At 35.9% G+C, this 17941-nt stretch overlaps 1 protein-coding gene across 1 annotated transcript; it reads right to left on the reverse strand.

Moving 5' to 3' along the window:
- Window positions 1-421: 421 nt before the first annotated feature.
- Window positions 422-3299, reverse strand: LOC137427490 (uncharacterized). Its single transcript, XM_068117028.2, has 3 exons — window positions 3163-3299; window positions 2919-3028; window positions 422-2739 (listed from the first exon to the last, which is right to left on the reverse strand). Exons 1-3 carry the CDS (start codon window positions 3297-3299, stop codon window positions 422-424), a joined length of 2565 nt encoding a protein of 854 aa, XP_067973129.2.
- Window positions 3300-17941: the final 14642 nt, after the last annotated feature.

The raw sequence follows: 17941 nt of genomic DNA on the forward strand, positions 1-17941 counted from the left end.
TTTCCTGGAAGTCCTCACAGTGTCCAAGTATTTTATACTTCTCCCCCCCACCCCCTTTCACACGCCTCCTCCCCCCAAGTCCTCACCCTCCCACAGATCTCCCGATGTCCCTGCTCTCAAATGTTGAATTTGTGTGCTTACCCAACTCTCCCAATCATGTCTACCGCTCCCCATATTATATGTTTTATGTGTCTCTTTGATTTTTTTTGTGTGATTAATGTTAGCTCTTTCACGTGCCTCGATTCAGTATACAAAAAAAACAAAAAAAGTGAGGAAAAAAAACACTTACTCTTGTTTTTCTCCATTTGTTGTTTTTCTATTCATGGTCTTTCACCTCATCTCCTCTATTTTGATCTTATTCCAGTTGTTGCGGCTCATTTTTAATATTTTGTCACCTTCCTCTTCTTCCTCTGCTGTTTGCCTAATCTTTCTCCTCGTTATCATTTGCTGTTCTTACTATTGGTCTCCTGTGGAAATGTTTCTGATGTTGACGCAAGTATGATGAAGTCGTAAAAGCCTTGCTGCATAAAGAACACTGATGGGGCTTTTCTCCTGTGTGAATCATTTGATGTTGACGCAAGTGTGATGAAGTAGTAAAAGCCTTGCTGCATAAAGAACACTGATGAGGTTTTTCTCCTGTGTGAATCATTTGATGTAGACGCAAGCATGATGAAGTCGCAAAAGCCTTGATGCACAAAGAACACTGATAGGGCTTTTCTCCTGTGTGAACCTTTTGATGTATACGCAAGTCTGATGAAGTAGTAAAAGCCTTGCTGCATAAAGAACACTGATGGGGCTTTTCTCCTGTGTGAATCATTTGATGTAGACGCAAGCCTGATGAAGTAGTAAAAGCCTTGCTGCATAAAGAACACTGATGGGGCTTTTCTCCTGTGTGAATCGTTTGATGTTGACGCAAATGTGATGGAGTAATAAAAGCCTTGCTGCAAAAAGAACACTGATAGGGCTTTTCTCCTGTGTGAATCGTTTGATGTTGTCGTAAGTATGATGAAGTAGTAAAAGCCTTGTTGCATAAAGAACACTGATGGGGCTTTTCTCCTGTGTGAATCGTTTGATGTTGACGCAAGCCTGATGAAGTAGTAAAAGCCTTGCTGCATAAAGAACACTGATGAGGTTTTTCTCCTGTGTGAATCATTTGATGTAGACGCAAGCCTGATGAAGTCGCAAAAGCCTTGATGCATAAAGAACACTGATAGGGCTTTTCTCCTGTGTGAACCGTTTGATGTATACGCAAGTCTGATGAAGTAGTAAAAGCCTTGCTGCATAAAGAACACTGATGGGGCTTTTCTCCTGTGTGAATCATTTGGTGTAGACGCAAGCCTGATGAAGTAGTAAAAGCCTTGCTGCATAAAGAACACTGATGGGGCTTTTCTCCTGTGTGAATCATTTGATGTCGATGCAAGCCTGATGAAGTAGCAAAAGCCTTGATGCACAAAGAACACTGATAGGACTTTTCTCCTGTGTGAACCGTTTGATGTAGACGCAAGTATGATGAAGTAGCAAAAGCCTTGCTGCATAAAGAACACTGATAGGGCTTTTCTCCTGTGTGAACCGTTTGATGTAGACGCAAGGATGATGGAGTTGTAAAAGCCTTGCTGCATAAAGAACACTGATGGGGCTTTTCCCCTGTGTGAATCGTTTGATGTAGACGCAAGTATGATGAAGTAGTAAAAGCCTTGATGCACAAAGAACACTGATAGGGCTTTTCTCCTGTGTGAATCGTTTGATGTAGATGCAAGTATGATGAAGTAGCAAAAGACTTGATGCACAAAGAACACTGATAGGGCTTTTCTCCTGTGTGAATCGTTTGATGTAGACGCAAGTATGATGAAGTAGTAAAAGCCTTGCTGCATAAAGAACACTGATGGGGCTTTTCCCCTGTGTGAATCATTTGATGTCGATGCAAACGTGATGGATGAATAAAAGCCTTGCTACATAAAGAACACTGATAGGGCTTTTCTCCTGTGTGAATCGTTTGATGTAGACGCAAAAGTGATGGAGTAATAAAAGCCTTGCTGCATAAAGAACACTGATGGGGCTTTTCACCTGTGTGAATCATTTGATGTCGACGCAAAATTGATGGAGTAATAAAAGCCTTGCTGCATAAAGAACACTGATAGGGCTTTTCTCCTGTGTGAACACTTTGATGTAGACGCAAGTATGATGAAGTAATAAAAGCCTTGCTGCATAAAGAACACCGATAGGGCTTTTCTCCTGTGTGAATCATTTGATGTAGTCGCAAGCCTGATGAAGTAGTAAAAGCCTTGCTACATAAAGAACACTGATAGGGCTTTTCTCCTGTGTGAATCGTTTGATGTAGTCGCAAGACTGATGAAGAAGTAAAAGCCTTGCTGCATAAAGAACACTGATGGGGCTTTTTTCCTGTGTGAATCTTTTCATGTTGACGCAAATGTGACGAATTAGAAAATGCCTTGCTGCAAAATGAACACTTGTAGGGCTTCTTGACCGTGTGGATTGCTTGATGTCGTTTTAAAGACGACAATGTTATCAATGATTTGTCACACAAGGAACACTTGTGTTGTCTCTCACTTCCTCGGATATTCTTGAGGGGCTCTGTACAACGCTTACATCTCCGTGTGAGAGACACGCTGCCAGGTTCATCAGTTTCTTGACAAACACTCCGAGTCGTGGGCTGATTGAAAACTTCCGTGTCAAACCACTGGGAACAGTTTGAACAAGAAACCAGTTTCGTTTGTTTCCCTGCAAAGACAAGTCACAAAAATCATCATTAATTCGCACCAATTTTACAAAATTGACATATATTTCACTCAAATTAGATTGAAGATTGCCCCAAATATGCTTAATAAGATTGAACAGGAAAGATTCAAAAATAGAGGAATTGCGCATCTCCCCAAATGAGTCAGACATTTACTGATCACACACAAACGATATTTTCAGAGGTTGCTCCATCATTCTGGACAGTGTGTCGCAATCAGAGGCTTGCTCCCACCATGTGTTAATGGTTGTAGCATCAGTTTCTCCTTGCTTCCTATGGTGGTTAACATACTTTGAGGAACATTCTGTTGAATCCATCCATTGTTCTACGTGTCCACCAACACAGAATGACTTTCATAACTTTTCCATCTGCAATATCTGGAAAAGAGACGAAGGACAAAGGGGTACCAGCCCTGTCGGAGAAACAATACTCTGCTTTTCTCTGAAAGGTGTTCATTGGCAATATGAAGAAGAATCAAGGCATGGCGAGGCCTGTTGGCGAATGCCCATTGTACATGCTCCTGTTTGCCATCTCTCGTGGGCATGTCATTCAGGATGGTGAGACTCTTTAAAATGTTAATTTACGAAATAAATACGCGAGTTGGCTGGTTTATCCATTCAGAGAGGTACTGTGAGTATATAGGCAATACTTTTCCAGGTGTCAACACCTTGCTTTTTGCTATATTTTAACTTTGCTTGAGGTCGGAATTGTGGGGATTTACGAATGTACAGCAGTAGATGATAAATGTTGTTCCTGTGACAGCCTCAAATCTCCATTCACTTACATGTTAATTTTCCTCTCACCATCACTTTTCTTCATTTCCCCTTAACACCCCCATTACTGCTACTCCCTTATGAACCTCCTAACATTTACCCTTATGGACCTATGATCCTTCTAGCCTTATGGACCTACGATACTTCTGGCTCTTCTACTATTTTCGTTTAGTTTTCCGTCCACTCAAAAATATTTCCATCTTTTTTACCCAACTCACCAGTATCTATATAATAATACCGTAAGGACTCGACTTTGTTATCCCTTTTACGCCCCACCCAGTGACCCCATGCCAACGGCACTAATGCATTTTCCATCTACGAACCGCGCTCTTTGTTTATCACGTACAGCCATACTCGAAAAATCTGAATTCGCCGACTTTGGGACCCAAAAGCATCCGATTATCGGCCGATATGACGCCATCTTACGACACCATCGTATTGGCGTCTGCTGGGCGAAGGCGATGCGAGCCGTCCGCTGATTGGACAGTCGAGTGGTGTGAACCAAATCGTCTTTTTATTCCCTTGAACATTTTAAATTAGGATATATAAGGAAACGTCTTTGAAGTTTTTTCGAATCGAAGTGAAGAAGTTTTTGAAGTTTTGATTTTGGAAACGTTAAATGGAGAAACAGTTTCACAGGAAGAGAATGCGATGTGATGAAGAAGAATCCATCTTTATTTTATTTCTTTGAACCACAAAAGATTGAAGCCCCACGCAGTCAAAGAATGTGAAACGACGTGAATGTAATAAAATAACAAGTGCAACAAGTACAAAAAGTTTTAATTAAAACAAAAGCCGCGTCGATGTTACACAATGCCTAGATGCAGCTGTGCCTATAACGTCGATGTTATAAGCACAGGACATTCCTATTGATTCGATTACTTGATGTTATTTTTGTGCAAAGTGAAAATATATCTCGGCAATTTTCCATGTGTGGCGACGAATTTTTAATATATCTCGGCATTTTCCCATCTGTTATTTCAGGCGGTGTATGACTGACCATGCCGCGATTGAAAAAAATATGTATCTCGGCAATTTCCCGTGTGTGGCGACACGTGAACGAAGCTATGCTCCTCTCTCCACATTATTGTGACGACGTATAAATTAAATATTTCATCGTGACGATTGTCATCAAATGGACGAATTTTTAATATATCTCGGCATTTTCCCATCTGTTATTTCAGCCGGTGTATGACTGACCATGCCTTAATTGTAAAAAAATATATCTCGGCAATTTCTCGTGTGTAGCGACACGTGAACGAAGCTATGCTCCTCTCTCCACATTATTGTGTCGACGTATAAATTAAATATTTCATCATGACGATTGTCATCAAATGGACGAATTTTTAATATATCTCGGCATTTTCCCGTCTGTTATTTCAGGCGGTGTATGACTGACCATGCCGCGATGTAAAAAATATATATATCTCGGCAATTTCCCGTATGTGGCGACACGTGAACGAAGCTATGCTCCTCTCTCCACATTATTGTGACGACGTATAAATGAAATATTTCATCGTGACGATTGTCATCAAATGGACGAATTTTTAATATATCTCGGCATTTTCCCGTCTGTTATTTTGGGTGGTGTATGACTGAGCATGCCACGATTTAAACAAAATATATATATCTCGGCATTTTCCCATCTCTTATTTCGAGCGGTGTATGGCTGAGCATGCCGCGATTCAAAAAAAATAATATCTCAATGGACTTGAAGTTACAGGCCTTTGAGAATTCATTTCGTTCTAAAGAGGGCAACTTTCATCAGATTTTCTTCCCGTTTTTTTTCAACCGAGTCTAAAACTATGTTAGCGACTGTGAAAAATGAAATGATATATCGAATTTGATTTGAAAGAAAACTGTGTGAGAGAGGAAGACACCACGGGCCTACAAAACAGGCCTCAAAGCTATGCGAGTTAATAAAATGGTGGATATTTGTTTATATGAAGCCTCTCCCAAAATGGGTGGAGCTATGGTTCCCAGAATGGGTGGAGCTTTGAGGTTTTGTCTTCTCTGCAAGAACAACAAGAAGAAGAAGAAGAAGAAGAAGCAGTGGTAACAACAACAACAGCAGAGGGCACTCTATGAGCAGCGTCTGCGACGCGGCTAAAAATGTACATAAACGACACAGTTCTATGAAACAGTTTCACAGGAAGAGAATGCGATGCGATGCGATGAAGAAGAATCCATCTTTATTTTATTTTTTTGAACCACAAAAGATTGCAGCTCCACGAAGTCAAGAATGTGAAACTACGTGAATGTAATAAAATAAAAATATACATAAACGACACAGTTCTATGAAACAGTTTCACAGGAAGAGAATGCGATGCGATGTGATGAAGAAGAATCCATCTTTATTTTATTTTTTTAAACCACAAAAGATTGAAGCTCCACGAAGTCAAGAATGTGAAACTACGTGAATGTAATAAAATTAAAAATATACATAAACGACACAGTTCTATGAAACAGTTTCACAAGAAGAGAATGCGATGCGATGTGCTGAAGAAGAATCCATCTTTATTTTATTTTTTTAAACCACAAAAGATTGAAGCTCCACAAAGTCAAGAATGTGAAACTACGTGAATGTAATAAAATAAAATATACATAAACGACAGAGTTCTATGGAATTTTAAATCGATTCATTTTCACATGAAGAAAATGAGGCGCAGATGAAGAAGATGACTGCATCACCGGAATTCACCTCAGGTTTTTGGCGTATCTTTCAAGTTGTGATTTTGTGAAAATCCTGAATATTCCTTTGGTTTTGTCGACACGTTTTGTTGAGAAGACGATCAACAAAACATTTTCCTTTTTGATTGACAGGTTACAAATGTGTTCTTGAATAGCCGAAATGTCGCGTTTTTTAATTCAAGTTGAATAGGTCTTGAGGCCTTTATTAATAATCTATATCTATATCTATCTATATCTATATAACGACTTTGTTATCCCTTTTACGCCGCACCTAGTGACCCGATGCCCACGGCACGAATGCATTTTCCATCTACGAACCACGCTCTTTGTTTATCACGTACAGCCATACTCGAAAAATCTGAATTCGCCGACTTTGGGAACCAAAAGCATCCGATTATCGGCTGATACGATGCCATCTTACGACACCATCGTATTGGCGTCTGCTGGGCGAAGGCGAAAGCTTTAAAAAAGTGTACTTCACCGAGTGACGAAACGTATGCGTAGGCCTAGGCACTACCTATCCAGTTGTTGTGTTTCTGTTGTGGCCATGATCTCAACAAATGAAATGGCGTAGGCCATGTGGCGTCGGGTAGGTCATGATCAGCCCCCCCCCCCCCCCCCCCCCTCTTTCGTTTCACCAACTCCTGCATCTGCCACCGTTTATGATTATCAAAGTAGGCGTTACCCTGTTCACGATAAGGTAGAAATCAGTGAGTTGTATACGAAGAGATAAAAGGATGGCATTGACTTCGAGACGGTACGTGATATTTTCAAAAGTATGTCGTAGCGTTGTCATTTAAGTAGATTGCAATAAATACGTTGTTCATATACGCACTCTTCATTCTCATCTTTCTTCCTAACTCTTACTCGGACAAGGAAATCCCCTATGCCATCCATAATGGTACACTCTATCCATACACCACATCCTCCCTTCCGTGGATGTTCCATGGGTTTCGGCTAGTTTAAATTAATTATCTTATTTGTTTTGTGAACTTTTTTACCAGTTGCCTTTTCAATAAGTCTTAGTTGATATTTTTCACATTCATTATGTTTTCCATTTATATACCAAGGTTGATTACACCTCCACTCTTTAGTCTGGTTCATACTTGGTTAAAACATTGTATCATCTTCTGTTGAGTCATTCCCAGATTTGCCAAGACGTGGCTAGGGAAGACGTGGCAAGGGAATTTCCACAGGAAACGAGTCACACCCACCCCTTCTTATAAAATGCCCCACGGGAAACCGGCCACAAACACGCTTTTTCAAACGCGCTTTTTACTTCACTTGAGACGACATCATTTGAAAATTGTTTTCCAGCGTCGAAGATGGCATTGAGTTTGAAGCTTTATCGCAAGACAGGCAAGTTTATTTATTTATTTATTTATTGTTTTATATAGAACATGATTAAGACAATGCTTGTTTTTTAACAGCCTCTCAATAATTATTGTTTTTTTTCTCTTTTTTAACAGTCTCTCTTTGGAAAAGTTGGTGATTGATGTTGAAAATGAAATCAATGATTATCACCAACAAAGGGAGGATTTGAATGAAACGCTTACAGAATTCACGAAAGTTCAGAGGGGTTTTCATAATGAGATGGCTGAGTGTTTGGAAAGCCTCTCTCACCCGTTAATATTCTCCAAAGCTGCCTCTACACATGAACAAATGACCGACAACGAATTAAGCACCTTGTTTAAAATGTTATGTGAGAGGTAAGAGCTATAATTAATTATTCACAAACTTATTAATTTTCTCCTTTTTATCAAAGCTGGTGGTTGACTAACTGTGTGTTAAAGGAGCAGCTGGTGGCAAAGTGAGCTGTGTGTTATTTACTTTTTAACTAACTGTTTGTTTTATTCCAGCATGAAAAACCAACCAAACAAAATGAAGTTTGATGAAACCCTCGACGTCCACGACTGGAGGAGTGCCAACTCATTTCCTGTCCATGTGAGTTTAAAATTTCCATCTTACAATGTGTGTGTATGTGTGTGTATGTGTGTGTTTGGTGAATTATAGTAAGATACTGCTTCGATGTGATTTGATAATGATGATTTAACGGATTTGTGTGTGATATTTGGGATATGGGTGGGTACTGTAGTTAGTTGACTGAATTTAACATCCCTTTTGTGCCTTGACAGAAACAACCAATGCAATTTTTATCACCATTGGTCAAGCAGCCAATAGGTGTGAAGGTGTTGGTGAAGCCAACATGGAGGACAACATTCTGTCGGACTGCCTTGGAAGAAACTGTATTTATACCACATGATACCTTGGAAGAAACTGAATTTATGGAAGAAACGGATTTTATACCTCGTGAAAAAAGTTTTATTATAATTTTTATGTTTTTAATGTTATTTAATAATTTTGATTTTATTCGCTTTGTCCAGAATTATTTAATTCTTAATTACAAAAAGAGAATAAAGGAAAAAAGATGGGAAGGTACGCCCCCCACCCTTGATCCCCCCCTCATCCCACCCTTCCCCTCCCCTTGTGTGTGTGGGGAAGGTGGGGGTGGGGGATGATGGGTGTGGTCTGTGTGGGTGTGGTCTGTGTGGGTGTGGTCTGTGTGGGTGTGGTCTGTGTGGGCGGGGTCTGTGTGGGTGTGGTCTGTGTGGGTGTGGTCTGTGTGGGTGTGGGGTTTGTGGGTGGGGTCTGTGTGGGTGTGGTCTGTGTGGGCGGGGTCTGTGGGTGGGGTCTGTGTGGGTGTGGCTTATGATTTTTATTTATTTAATTTTTTTATTATTATTACAAATTGAATTAGCTAATCTGGGTGGGGTGGATGAAAGTATGGATGGTTGTTGTTTAATGAACTATAAGTTTTGTTTTTTGTAATTCTTGTGAGTAAAATGAACCCAACATTTCTTCTCCATTCATATCATATAATTTGTAAATCCAAGGGACTGTATCCATTACATCAACAATTTAAAATAATTCATTAGTCCATCTCTTTGTATAACCTTTCTCAAAATGGCTTTTCCATCTGTATATTCTTACAATATCACCAACTTTGAACTTGGGTTTTCTCAAATTAATCTCCTTTTCATATTCTAATTTTGGAAATGATTCTGACGGTTTTGATTTTGTGGATGAATGAACTGTATTATTGTAATTATCTACAATATCCTGAATTAAATATACCCACTGTTGAAAACCGAGTTGTGTGAATTTTTTATATAGTTTCTCTTTCAAAGTGCGATTAAAACGCTCAATAACAACTGCCTTTCCTTCATTAAAGGTGCTGTATAATTTAATACCCTCCCCCTTAAGAAATTTCATAAATATTTTGTTATAGAACTCTGTTCCCTCATCAGTCCATAACTTCTTTAGTTTCCTTTTATCCCTATCAAATATTAGCTTAAAGGCTAACATTAAAGTATCACCCTTTTTATTTTTTAAAGGAACAACCCAGGCAAATCTACTCCTCAAATCAATAATGGTTAAAGCATACTTGTATCCCCTATCATTGTTCAATTCAATTAAATCAGCGGACCAGATGTGGTCTGTGTCTTTTGAGTAAACTTTCCTTCTTTTAAACTTTGTAATTAAAGGTTTATGTAATTCATCAGCCAAAAGCTCCTCAGTCTTGTTGACATCATTAGAGCCTAATAGTTTTTTGAGGGTGAATAACCAAGACCAAGTTTCAATATAGCATTTATCAAATTTCTCACAATAAACCTATCAACTTTCTCTCTCAATGTTGGATTTTGTATCAAAGACAAATTATACAACATTTCTCTGTCGGCTTTATGTTTTTCAGTCAATGTAGTGGTTTTCCCATAAGCAATATCATGCTTCATACACACTTCATCAACCCTATTTGTAGGTTTAGACCAAGGTTTAGGATTGTCAGCCTCATCTAATCTTTTATCCAAGTTTGTTCCTGGACCACAGAAAGAATATCCAGGTAGATGTAGTTCCCCTGGAATTCCAGTTGTTGTAAATTTGCTCCCTGACAAAAACTTTTGTATGTCTCCTCCACTTTTAGGAGAGATTAATTGGCACTTTTTAGAGTCACACACTTGACATATTCCATTTTGATAAACTCTATTATGTTTAGCTTTAGCAAAAGAGATATTTTTAGATTTAGTTTTCTTTTTACATTTGAGACAATAACTCATATTTATTTATGAGAAAAAGTCCTACATAGTGCCAAAGCCTTTTGGGTTTTCAACATATACATTTCTATCTTGATTTTTAAAACATAAAGAATCCTTAGGAATGCCTTCACTCTCTCCTCCATTTATTTACAAATAAAACGAACTAAAGTCAATAACACCAACATCATCAAGTATATGTTGTATATCTGCTCTCTGAATTTATTACAGCAAATTTAAAAACCAATATACTCAAAAGAGTCATTAGTCTTTATTTTCCTCTTCGGTGCGTTGAGATCGATTTATTTGCCGTAATAACTTCAATCTTTCATTCATCTCAGGAATGGTCATATTTTTATATTTCCCCCCCCCCCCCCCTCTCTCTTTCCTCCCTCTCCTCCTTCTCCCTTTCCTCCCTCTCCTTTTTCTCCCTCTCCTCCCTCTCCTTTTTCTCCCTCTCCTCCTTCTCCTTTTCCTCCCTTTCATCCTTCTCCTCCTTCTCCTTTTTATCTCTTTCCTCCCTCTCCTTTTTCTCTCTTTCTTCCCTCTCTTCCTTCTCTCTTTTCTCCCTTTTCTCCCTTTCCTCCCTCTCCTCCTTCTCCTTTTTCTCCCTCTCCTCCTTCTCCTTCTTCTCCCTGTCCTCCTTCTTTTTCTCTCTTTCCTCCTTCTCTTCTTCAACTCCTTCCTCCTTCTCCTCAACTCCTTCCTCATCCCTTGCTACCCTTGAGTTTGAACCCCATAGAATATTATACATATATTCATCTGGATTTTGAGATATTCTTGTATCTATAATTATTTTTCTCATAATAGGATACCAATAAGATTTGTTGATGATTTCTAAAAGAGTTTTATATTTCATAACTTTGAGAAGTTCATTTTTATTTAATATTTTAAACAAGTCTCTATTTGTGGGTTTAGCAATATCAGTATAAGGCCAGTTTTTAATGACAAAATTTCCATGTATATGCTCCAAATCATAAGGCATGTAATACCGAGCGCCCTTTTCTTGTAGGTATCCCTGAATACAAAAATTATAATTCTCTTGTAGTCTTCTTCCTGCCATTTATGTATCAGAAATATATGTGAGATTAATATTATGACAGGTAATACCACCCCATCTTCCCACTACCAAATCGGTTTGTATTCCTCGGCTTTCTATCCTTATCTCATTACCTTCCTTCTTTGTCATGCTAACCATCGCTATACTATCATATATTTTTCTTTTCTTAAAACCATGTATTTGTTGTTTATTAATTGTACTTCCACATAAATCCTTATCCTCACCAAGCGGATAATATTCTTCTTTACGAGACTGATTAAAATCATGTAGGTCTTCTATGTTTATTGAAAAAGACCAATTATACCCAAAATCAGGCATATCATACCCCCATTTATTAATTCACGTATTAACTATATGTCCTTCTTTATAAAATTCAATTGTAAGCAGATAGTTAAATTGAATGAGGAAAGGTGTATGGTCAGTATAACCAGGTGTTGTGGTTGTAAATTTTACTTGTTTAACAAAACGTGCTGTTTTATTTAAAGATATATATTGTGATAAATCACTGAATCTAATTAAGTCATTCGCATCTGTAGGGTTTGGATAATTGATTAATTTATAAGTATTTTTCATATTAATATTTTTACTTATACTATATTTTTGTCGTTCAGCCTGTGCCTTTGTATAATAATTTGATAAATCAATATCCTGAGAGGATTCTCCAAAGATAGAACCATCTTTTCCGACATGTCATTTATATTAGATTTAAAATGACATCATAAAAATTTTCATTATTGTTCAGTTGAAATTATACATATAAACATAATTGGCCACAACATTTAGAATTAATTTCTTGAACTTGAAATGTTTGATAAACAACATTCTGTAAGAATTGTATTACTTCAACAGGTGGTGGCATACCATAATTATCAAAATAATATTTATCCTGACTATTATGAATACAAACCCAATGAGAACCATTCTGTGTGTCTAAATTCATAATAATATTCTTTGTATTACTGGACAACTTTGTTAATTCATCTCTCATACAAATAACCACATTATCAATTTTTAGTTTTTTACAATATTCAGCAAGTTCTATATTTGACGTTGTATTCTTTCCAAATTGTTTAAACCATTTATCCATTTATTTATGAGAAAGATACAATCCATTACCCCGTTTAGTTAGTTTAACACCCGCTTGAGCGATAGAGGAAAGCATATCTCCAACCAACAATCTAGCTTTATCAGGTAGACTTTCAAGTTTTTGAGCAAAATCTACAATTACACCACTTCCACTAATTTGTTTCTCCAACTCCTTGTTATGTCTTTCCAATTCTTTTTGAGCTTTTAGTTGTGCCTTCCTTTCGTTAGCAGTTTTTACCGCTGCTGAAATACCACCAGTCAATGCTCCTGCCACACTTAAACCAGCAAATAAAGGAATTAGAAACGGGAGAAATCCTCCCTCTTGTATTGAATATTTCTTTAACATAGGTTTTGTCATTTTAATTTTAAGTGATCCAGCATCATTTAGTGTTTTTACCTGCTCTCTTGTGAGTAAAACATCAATTCTTACTGTCCCTTTTCTTTGAATTGTATTAACATTAATAATACAAGGCTTTTGATGTTGAATACAAGATGTTAATTTATTAAGATTGATTTGATTAACATATACCGGTTCTTTCCTACTCATTTATTTATGAGAAAAAACCTATGTGATATTAATCATAACAGCATTATCTGTATTAATCTGTAATTCTGTTTCCTCCAAAAGCAAACAATAAGTATCAACTTCTTCATTCTCTCCTCTTTCAATGTATAGAGAAGTATCCACTCTATTAGACTTTATAGTTTCCTTTTGAGAACTCAGGTCAATTGTGTAGATTGTATAAAGTTTTTGAAACGCAACCATATCCAAAATAGGTTCATTATTACCGTTGCTTTCACACACCTTTTGGTAAGACTTGTAGGCTTCCGCATAATCATTTTTTTCCCAATCAATTTCCAATCTATCTCGCGGATAAAATGTGCCATCAAGGGAAACCCGAAGTTGTTTCACATTAGCATTATCACTCAGCGCATTATTCTTATCAGTACCCTCCTCTCCATCTGGTTTTTAAAAAATGAGCAAGAGGTATCGTCGCTTTCCTTGAAGAACACCCAAATTCCAAGTGTAGGTAGTGTGTTCCAGTTTAACGTGTTGACATCTTCTTTTACGGTATGATACATTTAGCGGTTTCTTCGAGTTAAGTCTTCGATTTAACATCTCTTCCCTTTTAAGATTAGGAGTATATTCACTGATATGCCAACACAAATCATTAATAACAAATTTATTATTGTCGCCAAAAGCATTTTCAACCCCAAAAAGCAACCTATTTACATTATCATTCCTTTGTAGTTGAAATCTAATTTTAAGACCATACAAAACTTTATCATCATCACAAAATCCAAATATACCTTTCAGAGGTACTGCTACAGGAAAAACTATTCTCTGCTTTTGTATCATCATTATACATTGACTTCCTTTGACTATAACCAGGGTCAGCATTTGTTCCCGTTGACATATCAGGAATAAAACCTTCAACAGCTCCCTTACCCATTCTATCACTAAACGAATATAGTGTAAATTTCATCATTTCAGATGTAGCAGAGACATAATCAACCGCTTCAACCTCTTGTGTTCCAATATACAGGTGAACACTATCAACCATTTTCCAGAAGAAATCATTTACGAGTGTAGCATTAGTGTTATTCGCAGCCTTAGTGAATTTAAATTTACACAGCAAGAAACTATCAGCTACATTCAAGTAAGTTTGTTGATTATTTATTTCAAAACTTTTTGTTCCGTTTGAATTCCAGTCTGTTCCTGTTATAGCATTTACCTTAAAATAGTCTTCCTTTTTAGTGGAGTTTGAAATGATAATCGTATCATCTAAATCATAGATACTATCAATCGCTTCCATACTTGTATTTATATAGCATTAAAATTGTTGAAACCCTGACCCAAGTATTTTCATGATTTTTTGTCGTTCTTGTGAAGATAGTTGAGTTTTACCTTTTTTAATTTATTTGATTGCTTGTAATTTATGAGACTCCTTTTGAGCATCTTTTATACTCTTTATAGCACCTGCAACTGAGCCCACAGCAGAAGCAGTTGAACCAATGAGGTCTTTATGTTTAAGAATGGTTGAACCAATACCCATTAGAGTATCAATTATCCCATTTCCTTTATTTCTAAATTGATGTCCCACACCACGTTGTCTCTTTGGTTTATAGTATCCTCTACCAAGAAACATACCTTCACCCTTATAGTATGGTGAAAGGAACATCCCATCCCCTGTAATTATTTCATATTTTCCCAACTCGTGTTTTCTCACAATAACCATTATTTATTTATTGAAAAACTTCACGTAGGTGAATTCTGATGGATATAATTTCTTCATTAAAGGAGATCATACGATTATCTTGATCGGTTATCCTGAAATTTACTCTGTATATGGTTTTTCCTGACACAGGTAAATAGACAAGATTTTTTGGTTCCATATTAAATTTATAACCAATCGGGGTTGAGTGTGCGCTGAATGAAAATATTGTATTTGTTCTTATTCCATCGTTACAAGCACCATAAATCAAATCACAATGAATTAATACTGAATTTATACAGGAGGATATTTGAATGACATTATCACTGTAAAATCGTCCCGTTAGTTTCAATCTTTTTTAAAGAGAAACCCACTAGCTCTCTAAACGATTTTTCAATCGTGAAATCAACTTTATAATTATTTTTAAGTTTAGTAGTTGATTTTGAAGTGTGTTTTTGAATATATATTACAATATTTTTTGGTTCATCACCTTGTTCTTTCATAAGGCAAGAGACTTCAGAAGATATTTGAGAAATCTCGTAAGCTCCCGGTGAAATGGTTATAGTTTTATCTCCACTTCCTGGATTATAACTAAACTTGTTGTTTTTCTCTGTGATATTAAACAAGGTATTATAAGTTTCCATCGACAATAAAGATGCCTCGTATTCTTTTGTGGGGTCAAGTTGTAGTGGGTAAGGGAATGAAGCTGTGTAATCACTCGCTGTGAAATTAAAACTAAGAATTGTGCTTCTCATCTTATTTAATATCTAATAAAATATCTTTGTATTGACATTTATTAATTATTTTCATATTCATCAACTGATCTAAAATGGCGGATGCTTCATTAAAACAATTGTTGTTTCCAGCCTTCTTACTACCTAACAACAATAATAGTCTATTAACTAATTGTGATGGGTCATTTGGAAGAAAACTAACACCCGAACCAAGCTTACTTAAAGCATCAATAATATGTTTCTCCTTCTCATTCTTCTTACTTTTACCAGCAACAGAAACTCCATAATCAAGTGCGTTTAGCAACTCAATATACTCTTTATCTTCCTCTCTTTCCATATCAAGCGGTTCATCAAAATAAGGTGAATTAGCATGTCCATCTTTTGTTGGAAGAAACATTAATCTTGGGGTTAATTCAACATTTGGTTGGTCAGAACTTAAGAACAGCAATTTATCATTAAATATCAATAACTTTTCTTTCACTAGATGGAACTGTGCTGGTTCTTCTGTTGGAATGAGACCTGCTCTGGTTTTTTTGAACCCTTCAAATATTCATTGTTTTGAAGAGCTTCTACAATATAATTGGAAAGTTTATTTACCTTCTCAAGATGCCGAAATAATCCTTCATCATCATATTCTAATTCTCCAAGTTCTTGCTCTGTCATTTGACTAAAATCTTTGAGCATTTGAAGTTTTTTCGGAGTAAATTCTACCGTGGGAACTGTAGGTGAAATCGTTTGTTGAGTTTTTAAAAGTGGTTTAAAAAATTTCTCTTGTTTTCTTTCAAAGGCTTCTTCACCAGTTAGTTTCTGTCTCCTTTTCTTCTTTATGTCTTCCTGTTGCTTTACAACTTTTGAAACCAACTCTTGATGTTCTTTAAACTTTCTTGCTCTTTCTTCGGAAATCATCTTCTGTATTTATTTGTGAAAAAAATATCAGTTAGTATCTCATCTTGTTTCACAACAATATATTTATATTTTCCAATCGTGTGTTTCATATAATTTTCAAATTCCTTCTTACTACATAACGTAGAACAATTATCTCTCCAAAAATTATTTACATCTATTGAATTTAACTTGAATAAAATAAAAGTATTGGCATTGTTTCTTATTGAGCACTGAGGGAGTTGAAAATATGACTGACTAAGATCAATACAATTACAAGAAGAATGTCTCCCTCTTGTATAGTAGCTATCCATTACTGTTTGGTTTCTCTCATTAACACAATCATCAAAGATAATGAGGTTCTTTTTTGATTTATCTAAATCTTGAGGTGAAGGCATATCATCCGTATTATCACTGAGAATACAAGTTATGGCTTTTTGTTTTGATTTTGATGTCTGTGTATCACAAAATAGTTGTATTATATCATCAATATTATAATCATTTAGTTTGTTTTGAAGTTTAAATAAACCGATAATGTCTTCCTTTTTAAGACCCGCATTAAAACCCTGTGAGAGTAGTTGATACTCAGGTTGAAAACTTGACTTTGTAAAAATTATTAAATTTTCATAATCTAAAAAATTAGGGCTGAGGAGCATCTTTAAGAGCAAACAGGTTTTTCCACAGCCGCTTGAACCAACTATTAGACATCTCAATGAATTTGGAATATTTTTATGGTTATTAAATTTTATCTTATTTTCCCAAATGGGTAAAAAATCATTCATTTATATATTTGGAAAACAAGTCATCTAACTTTTTTTGAGCTATTTTATAAACTCTATATTTTATCCTGAGTTGAGGTTTAATTTCAAAATAATTCATTATTTTATTTATGTAGTATCTTGTATTAACATATCCATTAAAATTATGTTGAATAATAAATATCATTAAACCCTTATACATTTCCTCAATACAAATAGTCTCTTCCCTTGAAAGAAATGGTGTATTATCATCATAATGCTTAACATTCATCTCTCTTATTAATCTTGTAAAGTAATTCATTTTTGGTTCTAATTTAAAAGAGTTATATATATATATATATTTTTTATTATCATTAATTAAAATTAAATCACAGAAAATACATTGTTTATATGAACCCTCATTATTAAGCCCTATTCTACCACAACGGTGGCAGATTTCTAAATTATCATATGGAGAGTCTGGAAATTCTAAATATCCTTCAGATCTTATCATATTTATATGGTAAATTTTTACTTAAACTAAACATAAGTTTATTAGCCAATAAATACAATGTTTCAAAACACAAAAGACAAATTTCAATCAATCTCTACTTCGGTACCAGCAGAAAAATATGTCAAAGATGTTAAATTGAACAAAGATAAATATGGAAATTTTTGGATTAAACCCATAATGGAGAATAACATGTGTCCTTTTATTAAATTTATGGGATAAGCTATGTTAATTAATAACTCTATTAAAGTAAATTTGACAAAAGTTTCTCCACTACTACTGGCAATTTACTCAAAGCTTGAAAAGATCATTGATAAAGAAGCTTTGAAAATGAATGATAAGACCATCAATGATTCTCGAGGAAACATTTGTATATTCTTTAATAGACCCAAAGATGTGGGTGAA

The sequence above is a fragment of the Myxine glutinosa genome, chromosome 5 (assembly GCF_964187855.1).
Source record: "Myxine glutinosa chromosome 5, kmMyxGlut1.1, whole genome shotgun sequence".
NCBI lineage: Eukaryota > Metazoa > Chordata > Myxini > Myxiniformes > Myxinidae > Myxine > Myxine glutinosa.